The sequence below is a fragment of the Dendropsophus ebraccatus genome, chromosome 2 (genome assembly GCF_027789765.1).
Source record: "Dendropsophus ebraccatus isolate aDenEbr1 chromosome 2, aDenEbr1.pat, whole genome shotgun sequence".
In the NCBI taxonomy this organism is placed as follows: Eukaryota; Metazoa; Chordata; class Amphibia; order Anura; family Hylidae; genus Dendropsophus; species Dendropsophus ebraccatus.
Window position 1 is genome coordinate 136,257,499 of NC_091455.1, and position 12,383 is coordinate 136,269,881.

At 38.7% G+C, this 12,383-nt stretch overlaps 1 protein-coding gene across 1 annotated transcript in view; it reads right to left on the reverse strand.

Annotated features, from left to right (window-relative positions):
• The window catches only part of CNTNAP2 (contactin associated protein 2), a 1,369,824-nt gene that overhangs the window by 438,528 nt on the left and 918,913 nt on the right, over positions 1-12,383 (reverse strand). The window contains exon 11 of the mRNA XM_069958388.1: positions 3,260-3,366. Coding sequence (XP_069814489.1) covers positions 3,260-3,366 — 107 coding nt within the window. The remainder of the gene's footprint in view (positions 1-3,259; positions 3,367-12,383) is intronic.

A 12,383-nucleotide genomic window follows, 5' to 3' on the forward strand; every position in this document is an offset into this window, starting at 1 on the left:
AGAGTAAAAAAAACTCTGCGGCACACTGATGGTGTAAAAAACGTGCAATACGTGGATTTATTCCATAAATATAACAGCAACAGCACAAGTGGTACACAACGTTTCGGCGTCTCCTACGCCATTTTCAAGTCACTTGAAAATGGCGTAGGAGACGCCGAAACGTTGTGTACCACTTGTGCTGTTGCTGTTATATTTATGGAATAAATCCACGTATTGCACGTTTTTTACACCATCAGTGTGCCGCAGAGTTTTTTTACTCTATGTATATTTATATATATATTTATTTTTTGACAGTATATTTAATTGCACAATGATGGATTCGTTAGAATTAAATTATTGAACAAAGAAACTGTATTTATTTCAACGAAAATGTGTTTTATTAATTAAATATTAATTAGTACAGGAAGCTCCATAAGCCGTTAATTCATATTCCCGGCAACAGAGCATTCTGTACTAATCATCACTTAACTTTAATTAAAACATCAAATGTTTCTTCTAATTATGTTATGACAATAGCATTATTAGAAGAAACATTTAGAATTATATGTGCGCTCAGCTGATTGGCTGTTCGGCTGAGCGCACATATAATGAGCCGGTCCGCAGTACAGTGACTTCATTGTGCTGCGGACCAGCGAAGAGACAACATCGGGGTGAGTATAGAGCTCTCCCCACCCCCTCCCCTGCACTGCACCCCTCCCAGCAAGGAAGGGGGGTCACTTAACCCCTTCCTTGCTGGGATGGGTGCAGTCTGACATCAGTCTGGCCCCCAGGGGGTTAAGGGGGATGCAATACATCCTCCCTTAACCCCTTGGGGGCCAGACTGTAAGCAGCGATCTGTAAAGATGCTGCATACTGTAAGGAGCACAACACCGCTCACAATGATGGGTGTTGTGCTCCTGTTTGTGTGTTTCTCCCTTCTTGTTTTTCAGATATCGGTATCCTGGGGATTACGTCGGATTCCATGGACTACGTCGATGACCAGCGGTTGTTGTTTTAATTTTTTTAATAAAATGGTCAATGAGGGGTGTGGGGGTGTTTTTATTTGAATAAATTTTTTTTTTAAATTGTGTGTTGTCTTTATTTCTTTACTTTATAGACTTAGTAGTGGAAGCCGTCTAATAGACGGAATCCATTACTAAGTTGGGGCCTAGTGTTAGCCGGTATAAAATGGCTAACACTAACCCCCTATTATTACCCCAGTACCCAATGCCACCAGGGGTACTGGGAAGAGCCGGGTGCCAGTGGTCCCGGAGCGTCAAAATTGGCGCTCCTGGACCGGGCGGCAGCAGGCTGGTAAGATTTAGGCTGGGGAGGGCCTAAACCAATGGCTCTTCCCACCCTGGTGTTACCAGGCTGCTGTTGTTTGGTTTTTAACCCGGCTGGTTATAAAAATAAGGGGGACCCTATGCGTTTTTTTTTTATTATTTATTTATTTAAAAAAAAAAAAACGCATAGGGTCATAACATAATTAGAACGCATATTGTCATAACATAATTAGAAGAAACATTTGATGTTTTAATGGCATGTTTTAATGGATGATCGTTATAAAAAAAAATTGTTCATTCAAAATCGTTAATTGTGCGAATGGGAGAATTATCGCTCCGTGTAAAACCACCATTACTCTGGGTCTCCAATTTCTTCAGCTGCCTCCTGTCTATTCAGCCAATCAAGCTGTCCTGTTTCTGGTAAGTATTATTAGCAAATTTTTTGAACCACAGTAAAACAGCAAAACGCATGTAATCATTTAGGCTGGGTTCACACTGCGTTTTTGCAATCCGTTCAATTTATACATTTTTAATTGGTTACTTATAACGGACAGAAAAACGCAGTTAACACTAATTTTGTGTCCGTTTAAAAAAACGCATCCGTTTCGATCCGTTATTTGTTTTTTATATAATGAAAGTCAATGGAAAAACGGCTCCAAACGGATGACAAACAATTGCATCCATTTTTGTATCCGCTTTTTTTTTTCTGTAAAACATACAAGTTAAACGGATTGCAAAAACGCAGTGTGATCCCAGCCTTAGCTGTTTTAGTGTGGTTTTTTTAAAGTTCATTCCAGACAACCTAAACTTTATAGTAAAGTTCGGCAAACCTACCAAACTGAAACTGAAGGTAAGTTTGGAAGATGGCAGCTATTATATTCTAAAAACTGTTAACATCAATGCTTTTGAAATCTGTAAGGTTAATGATGGATATTTTCTCAGTTTTAACAATCTCAAGATCAAGAAAATCAATTGTGTGCCGAGAATTTTGGGGAAAACTGGTGTAACCCTCACTCATTTATATTCAGTGTATTTACAAATGAAACCACTTCCTCTTTGGAACCTGTCCACCCAAAGAATAAATTGTTAATGTAACAGTTATACCTATATATATGTTTGGCAGAGACTAGTGACTTCAAATCACCCTATGAGGCACCTCCCTGAAAAAGCCAGGAAGATACATGAATTAATGTGACATTGTTAAAGAGGTTATCCAGGATTAGAAGAACATTACTACTTTCATTAAGAAACGCTGCCACTCTTGTCCCCAGTTTGTGTGATTTTGCAGCTCATTTCCAAAAAAAGTTAATGGAGCAGAATTTTAATACCACACAAAACCTTAGGACAGGGGTGGGGCTGTTTTGAAAAAATTTTGACAACATTTTGTAAAATCATTTTTTTTTATCTGATCACCATAACTCTTTCTAACCATGCCATTTCTGTTTATTGATTTTACTAATTGAGGTTGATAATGGGGTATTATGGCTTCTTCTTTGGTATGGGAGATGATGAGAGCACGTTGTCTAGAGATGAGCGTACCGGGTTCGGGTTCGAGTCGATTCGAACCCGAAAGTTCGGCGTTTGATTAGCGGGGGCTGCTGATCTTGGATGAAGCTCTAAGGTTGTCTGGAAAACATGGATACAGCCAATGACTATATCCATGTTTTCCAGATAGCCTTAGGGCTTTATCCAAGTTCTGCAGCCACCGCTAATCAAATGCCGAAAGCTCGGGTTCGGATCAACTCGAGCATGCTCGAGGTTCGCTTATCACTAGAGATGACCAATTTTGTTTTCTTTTGCATATGTACATCATATACATATCAGAGATGGAAAAAGACAAATGTCCATCACGTTCACATTCATCCAAGGCAGAAGATGTGAATGTAGGGGAGGAATATGGTTTCCTTTATTATTATGTTATTATTATTATTTTTTTTTTTTTTATTCTATGACTATTACAAGTATTTAGGTATAGAAAGAACTAGTGTACATACAGTTATGACAGGTGGCACCAGTGTATCCAGTTCCATCACAGTTGCATGTTATGGTGTCCCATGTTTGAGTGCATTTGCCTCCATGTTCACAATTATTAGGTACACATCTGTCAAAGAAAATGGATATAATGAGAAAATAAAGTCAGATAAATAAGTATTCTTAGTGACCATATGTTAAGCTGAAAACAGAATCCCCAACTTTGCCTTAAATTCTAGATATCATTAATGGAAAAAATGCCATGCTGCCCATGAAGTGTATCAGAGAAAATACCTTTGGCAGTTGTTATACACAGTAGTAATTAATCCTCATTAGCACAAACAGATCATAATGAATTGTAATGGTTTATGCCAATTGCAAAAAAGGTGAGGAATGGCAAGACTATTAACTGCCATCCTAATTCAAGCAGCACATCAGGGCACAGGCTGATGGGCTAGATTAGCTTCTCCAAACTCCATAATTGGCAAAAACACGACTTCAGACATTAGAGAGGTACACGAAGAGACATGTTTGTGAACCTTTACTGTTCAATGGTTGGGCCCTAGACTTGTAACATATCAAGTAAGTTTAACAGCGTACAGAGAGATTGCAATGATTTTCAGAGGCTACTTCTCATCAGTAAAAGGGTAATGAGGTGGCTGTGTGCCTGCTGGCTTTAACAGAAAATAATCAGCCTGCATTGCTAAGCATGGGCATTCGGCTAAGGAAAAAAAAGGCATTAAACAGCAAATCTTATAACAGAAGCTGGAATGATTCAATCTCTGATACTTTTTTTTTTCTTCTCCAGTTCATTCATGCAAGCTGCAGGCACGGGTTCTTATAGAGAATTAATGAATGAAAATAGCTAAGCTATAAAGCGGGAATGAGGTGCTGACTGTAAGTCATGCCTATTACAATTATTGATGGTGGTGTGTTTTTAGAGGCTACTGGATACATTACATTATATGATTATCTGTCTATAGCAAATATCAATATTTCTTAATGCTCTTTTTTTTACTGTCAATATGTTTGTAAAAAACGTGTTTGTTATTTTATCAGGTCATATTGACCTGCCAAAAATTAATAAGTTGTCAGTGCCGTAGCTTCCATGGAGGCAGAAAATGCAGCTGCTAAAGGCCCATGCTGCAGGGGGGCCTGGGCCCCTGGCTAAGCATTGTCTGCCACCACGGTAGCTACTTTTTGCACTGGGTCACAGAGGATTGTCTGGTGGTCTCCTCCTCCTAAAGTAATTACCTCCTGCTAAGAGCCGAGACCAAGGTTCCACCCACCAGCCAGGCCCCCCTGCAGAGCGGGATTGCAGTAATTACTCTACAATTCTTCCCCTTTCCTTCCTGAATGTGTGACCTCAGACAAACTCCATCCATCCTCTCCTGCCTGTACTGCTCTCTGCTTGTTTCCTGCAGTCAGGGCCTCTGGTCATTTGATTTCTGTCCAATGTTGCTTAGCAGTCAAAGAAAGAGAGATGGGAAGGGGACGCAGTCTGTATGCAAAGGAGGAACAGCGGGCAGACAGCGGGAATCATTACCAAGGGTTCGGGTTCGTACGAACCTGAACCGAACCCGGTTCAGACCATCCCTAGTGTTCAGTTTGTATTTGATGTATATAATAGGTGTTTATTGTGTGTGCAGCTTGTATGTCATATGTGTGTGTTGTTTGTATTTTTTGTGTATATGTGTGTGCAGTATGCATGTTATGACTATATATGTGTGCTATATGCATATGTGTGTAGTATCTAGTTATGATGTGTATATAAGTGTGTAGTATTCATGTTGTGTATATATGTGTGTGCAGTATCCAGTTTTATGTATAAATGTGTGCAGTATAAATGACATGTGTATATGTGGGTGAAGTATAATATGTGTATGTGTGTAGTAGTAGTCTTGTGTATATGTGTGTGTAGTATGCATGCATATGTGTGTGAAACATACATGTCATGTGATATGTGTGTGTGTACTATGCAGTCACATGTGTGTGTACTATGCAGTCATATGTATGTGTTTGTGTTTAGTATAATAAGTATGTATATATGTGTGTGTGTGTGTGTGTAGTATTCATGTGCATATGGGTGTGCAGTGTGCATGCTGTGTATATGTGTGAAGTATGCATGTCATGTGTATATGTGTGTGTAGTATCCAGTCATGAATGCATGTATGTGTGTAGTATGCATGTAGAATATACATGTCATAAATGTATAGCGGAGAATATATGTGCAAGGATAAGTTTTCGCCTGATGTCCATTTTCTTGTAAGACAGCGATCCTGTTACCGCTGTAGGTGGCTGGTTTGTGGTAGTAATGAAGAAGTAATTTGATAACGTTATGACTTCTTTAAGTACATTTTCTTTACCCCATAATGACATGCCCTGTGTAATACATATACATGTACATGTACGCCCTGGCATCGCTGGGGGAATTTAGAGGGAGGTCACGCAGTGCCGCGCGATCTTAGCTGCTATCTGCAGCCCGGGACCATGGCAATTAGCGGGCACGGTTTGATCGCCATGCCCGCTAATTAGCCATTTAAATGCAGCTGTCAAAGCTTACAGCTGCATTTAAATGGCTGCTTTTCCTGTGGTCCAGTGGGGGCGGTTGTCCCCCCCCACACACACATCCGCGACTCAATTTCGGAGGAGCGGTCCATCCATCTTGTCCAGCCGGGGGACTTGTTAAGCCGGGGGTCAAGCCAGAGCAAGAGATCGCCTATTTCATTGATCTATGAAGTATATACTGCATGTACTGAATAGATCTCAATGAGAGATCAGAACACTAATACTAGAAGTCCCCCAGAAGGAATTCTGGTTAGAATGTAAAAAAAAATTACTGTGTTTTCTGCTTTATAAGATGCAGCCGTCTATAAGACGCCCCCCCTGATTTAGACCACTGAAAACAGGAAAAAAAAATTATGCTAATTAAACTTCCCTGGTGGTCTAAGGTCATGAAGGGGATATTGCAGTGAAGGGGTCAAAGTTTATTCAAATTACTGTGCCTTATACCTACACATACACAGCTGCTGCATGCACAACACACACTCAGCCCTGCTACACCATACACACTCAGCTCTGCAATATCATATACACCCTGCTACATCACACAATCAGCTCTGCTACACAATGCACACTCAGCTCTGCTATGTCATATACACCCAGCTACATCATGCACACTCAGCTTGGCTGTACAAACATCCACAGGCACACACATTGTTGTATCAATACACATAGACACACACACACCTCTGCTACACCATCATAGAAAAATTGTTCTGCAAAATGCACACAGATAGACACAGACAAATGTTAATGCAGATTGTATTTCCCTGCAGTATTACAGTATTACTGCAGGTACAGTGTAAAAGTAATGCTATTGCCAACAGACACCAGTTATATAGATTCATATGAATATACAGAGAATAAAACTTCTCCTGTTTTCCTTTTCTTGCATATATCACCAACATAATAAATTCCAGCAATAGAATGCCATCATCATACAGCATTACCTCCAGGGTAGAAACTAGAACAGAGTGTCCAGAAGGAGGTGTAAATGACTTTTCAGGATGCCAGTCATGTGGTTAGTCATATGACTGTGACATCATCAAAGGTCCTTCTGCACAGCTTATCCAGCAGTACCGGCCATAACGGTGGAAGACAGGGCAGTGTGATAGTGTCGGCTGCCCTTTCTCCTGAATATAAGACGGGGGCACTTTTTATCAAGATATTTTCTTGATAAAAAGTGCGTCTTATAAAACGAAAAATACGGTAAATGTTTTTTATTAATAAAAATCCCCTCCCGTAATAAAAGTTAAAATCACCCTCCTTTTCCAATTTTATAAATAAAAATAAATAAATAAACAAATAAGCATATTTGGTATTGCCGCGTGCGTAATCGTCACATTTCTGATCTTGCACTGTCAACAGTGGATGAGCAAAAGAATTGCAAAGAAGAAAAGAAGTGCAAAATTGTGCATTTTTGGTTGCATCAAATCCAGAAAAATTTTTAATAAAAAAGTGATCAAAAAGTCACATATAAACAATCAAGGTACTGATAGAAAGTACAGATCATAGTGCAAAAAATGACACCTTTCAAAGCCCCATAGACCAAAAAATAAAAGCGTTATAAGCATGTTAAATGAGCAATTTTAAAGGAACATTTTTTAATTTTCTAAAAGCCATCAAATAAAATAAAAGTTACACAAGTTACATATTGTTGTAATCGTACCAACTTGAGGAACATGGATACCATGTCAGTTTTACGGTGAATGGTGTAAACACAACCCCCCTCTCCAAATAAAATAAATTGTGTTTTAATTTCAATTTCACCACACATAATTGTTTCTGGTTTCACAGCATAATTTACTCAAAAAGAAGGTCCATCATTGCAAAGCAAAATTAGTGGTGCAAAAAATGAGGACTCATCTGAGTCTCTAGGTGAAAAAATGCAAGCACTTTGGCCTTTTAAGCACAAAAAGGAAAAAACGAAAGCGCAAAAATGAAAATTGTCTCTGTCTTTAAGGGGTTAAGTAAAATGGTGCGGTTTATGTATTTCAGCAGCATGTGATGTTAGTGACTCCCATGTCCTTACACTTCTAACCATTGCAATACTGATATATGCATGAGTGCTATGAGGAGGCCGCAAGAAAACACTTTGCCTTGTCGTCCTCTTACTGTTTTTGTAGGGGATATTGAAGGGAAACTCTAGTCTTTTAACCTGCTGTTATGTTCCCATGGAGCCGGAATGCTGAGAATAAAGGTGAATTTCTTACCTTTATTCTCAGTTTATCAATTTTCTGGAAATCTTGACTTTATTCTATATGCATATGGCGTGGCTTGGTAGACTGTGGGTGGGGCTATTGATCAGCGGACCGATCTGTCCTGTTCGCAAGTCTTAATGTCTGTATAGCTAAGCACTGGAGTGACTTCATTGCAGAGCATTTCCTCACTATGGCCAATACACTGGAAGCAATAGTACTGCCCCAGTGCCCCAAACCACCTTGTTGCATTTGTTTGTACAGAAGAAAGGTGGGCCATCAGAAGTAATTCCTCTGGTGGTGCCTGTATACTCCAGTTAGTCACTGCCCACATCTGCCACCACTGACAGGGTTCCCTGCCCTGTCAGTCTCTCTTGTGGCTGAAGGTGCAATGCTGCTGCCAGCCATAAGAGGCCCCACCCCCATGCATATACTTACCTGACCCAGCACAGCCTGTTGGCGTTCGTTCTCCCAGCTCCCAGATGTATGAGTAATGTCTTATCTCAGAGAATGAGACGCCATGGAACTGGGCCAGGTTAGGTGAGTATGTGCAAGGTGTGGGTGTGTGTGTATGTATGTGTGTGTACAGTTTCTTGTTATGGGGCCCCATGAATCCTAGCTACGCCCTCAGTTTTTGCCCACATATCTACCAATATAACAGTAAATGTATGACAAATGGCTGATTGCTGGAACAGGCCACAAAAATGATTTAGTGATTGTGCACGCAGCCCTCCCCACTTGAATCATGTAGTAAACTTTGGAAATGAGCGTTGATCTACATTGGCACTTCAGTGACAGTGACAATTCACACTGTCTGAAAGTCGCTATTCATTGAATAGTGGCCCCAGAAAACCCTGTCAGTGCAAACTATAGAGCGGCGCGTTGTTTGTTTTTCAATCTTTTGACGTGTGAACATTTTTCCTAATGGCAGTGCCCTTTTAAAGCAAATTAATAGTTGTAAGAACACAGCATGCAACAGATTTATCAAAAAGCCTGTGCCACAGTGATACATTTGTCACATTTGAAAAATGTTTATTCCAAGTTTGCACATAGACAGTTTTAGTAAATCTAGGCTATTGTTTTTTGTTTTTGTTTGTTTACTCAAAGTTACGTCCATATTTTGGTATTGTTTTACTGTGTGTGAACATAACCTAAAGGTTTAAAAAATAATAAATTTAAATCTTGGGAGTGGAATCTGTAAAACATATTTTCATCGGGTGGCCTAGGCTACCTCACCCTACCCGTATAGAAGTATTCCCATACTTATGATGAAGTCCCTTTAATAATATACTGTAGGCCTGTGTCCAATTATTGCATTTGTTCATTTTGGGGTTTCTATCTTCTTATCACTAAACATGAGTAATGAAAGAATTAAAAAAAAAAAAAAAGGAGGAGAAAGGGAGAAGATAAAGAAAATGGTAAGATGAAGAAGAACCAGAGAAATGTATAATAAAATTTAAACAGGAACAGAGCATTGTACAATGGTATAAACAATGTTGTTTATCTCTAAACACTAACAGGTGGAGATATTGATCATAGCAACCAATCAGATTACAGCTTTTATAATGCAAGTTTGTAAAGAAAAACAGGGATTTTATATGTGGCTGTAAATGACATATCTGCATTGTATTTGGAATAGGTTAAAAAAAAAAAGAAAAGAAAAGCTGGTGTAAAATAAAATTTTAAAAAAATGCATGGAAGCACAAAATCCTTCTATGCCAGAGATACAATTATACTTTATATTAGTGAAGCCCAGCTTTTGTCTGGATAATTAGCATTGTTTGGAGGCAAAAGACAGAGACCAAATCTGGTTGCACAAACAAGATAGTATTCCTCTAAAATATTTGGAAAGTAATTTAGATTGTTTCTTGTATCATTATTCTCCATGGCCTTATTATTTCCAGCATCAACCTGGAAAATCATCCATACCAGATATGGATCACAAAATACGTATGGGTCTAGATCATTTAAAAAACATCAATGTATTTCTGGGCTGTAAAGTAGGAAACACTTTAAGGCTCCATTTACTTATAAATATGCACCTTAATAAAAGTTGTATTGCGAACAGAATAGGAAATACAGAGGAAGTAGGTAACACATTTACTAAGAATACACAACATGCAAAATGGGGGGTATTCAAAAGAACTGGTTCCAGAAAGCTATACAGATATATACATTTCTTCTATTTAAAAATCTCATGTCTTCCAGGTCTTAGCTGCTGTATGTCTTGCAGGAAGTGGTTTATTTTTTCCAATCTGACACAGGGAAATACAATAATCTCTGAGCTTAGGGAGATAAGTAAAAAAAAAAAATCAATGGGGTACTTGTTCAAGAATCTCCAATGATATATTGCCACCTAAAAAATGTTAACATGCAAAAAGATGGTCCCATGGAGCCTCAGTCATCACAGTCTCAAAACACAGGAATAGCCAAATATCCCTCCTGAATATCGTGACATGGACCCCCTTTTTTAGGGGCAATGTATCAATTAAGCTCAGGGAGATCAGTAAAAAACAAACAAACAATGGAGTATTTGTTCAAGAGTCTTCATTAATTGTGATTGTTGTGTTTTGCTGGTCAACTATTTATTGCCTCCGTTAGCCAGAATCCTGTTCCACACTGATGAGGGGCAATACCTTGAAACTGCTGTTTGTGGATTGATGGTATTTCCCTTGATATGTTGCAATACTTACAACTGAGTTAGGGTCCATTTACACAGAAAGTCTGTCAGACTTGTCTGACAGATTATCTGCCAAAGATTTGAAGCCAAAGCCAGGGATGGGTTTGAAAAGAGGAGAAATCTCAGGCTTTCCTTTATGATCTGATCTGTGTGTATAGTCTGTTTCTGGCCTTGGCTTCAAATCTTCGGCAGATAATCTGTCAGATAATCTTTCTGTGTAAATGGACCCTAAGGATCCTTTTAGACAAAGGGATTTTTAAAGTTAACTATAGATGATTGCAAAAGAGATTGTTTATCGTTAATCTGAAATCATTCACCATATTGCACAGAACGACAGTCTTCAGTTACAATTGTTACTTCGATCGTTTACATGATCCCAGCAAATGAAGGAATATTGTAGAATTATGGCGCGTTTACACATTCAGATTTATCTGACAGATTTTTGAAGCTAGGTCAGGAATGGATTTGAAAAGAGGAGAAATCTTAGTATTTCCTTTATAAACCTGTTCCCTGTTTATAGTCTGTTCCTGGCTTTGGCTTTAAAAATCTGTAAAATAAATCTATCTGTGTAAGCACACCATTAAACTGAAAGATTAGTGAACGCATGTAGAATTACAGCAAACAATTAGTGAATGGAAAACGATGATTTTGGTGTCCGCACCAGGATGAAGGATGAATGATTTCTCGTTGGTCGTTTGATTATTGCCTGCATTTACACAAAACCATTATTATTTAAATTTGAACATTATAACTATAATTTGCACGATAATCGACCCGTGTAATAGGGCCCTTAGACTTTGATGTAAAAGTGGCCACCCTTTTTGTGTCTCAATACTTGCAACTGAGTTGTACTACATATCAGGATGGTTTGGTGACCTCACTAGGAGGCATACCTTAGCAATGGGTTTCCTTCCCAGGAGGAATATCTGGCTGCTCCCATGTTTTGAGACTGAGGTTCAATGGACCCCCCCCCCCCTTTTTTTTCATATTCAAATCTACAGTATACCATATATATAGATTCCTGCAGAATATATTGCAGCTGATAAGTACTGGAAGAATTGAGACTTTCAAATAGAAGTAATTTGAAAATCTGTGTAACTTTTGGACACAAATTGATTTGAAACCATTTTTTCTTATTAGACTACCCCTTTAGGGACTACCCCTGGAACAAGAGTGGATGCTCAGTAATTAATTTACTTGATTATCCCCCAAAATTCTGCACAAAGACGATTACCAATCCATAAGAAAATAAACAATGACTGGAGACCGGGACCCAACCTTGACCGCCCCGCATGCATTTTGCCAAAATGGCTTAAACGGGAGGTAATTCTTTTTGTATTTGTAATGGACAGGCAAGCAAAATAGTTAAAAACACATATGTTAAATTGTCTAATACTGATTAGTGATTCCACACCTAGTTGCAAATATCTCCCTTTGTTTTCTTAAAGAATTCTTTGCTCTAAATACTACAGATGGTATCAAAGCTTTTATAGTTTGGTGTGCTCATAAGGCATTTATTAGAGGCCAGTAAATTAGCCTTCTTGATAAAACCAAAAGATATAGAGAAGCAGAGATTACACAAATTACCCATGAGCTCCTGCTTCTAAGACAATTGAATAAACAGTCTTCCAAACGGTGGATTTTCCAAAACACCTTCATATGATAAACCTTCACCTGTATGATTTGGCGCCGATAACAATGATAACA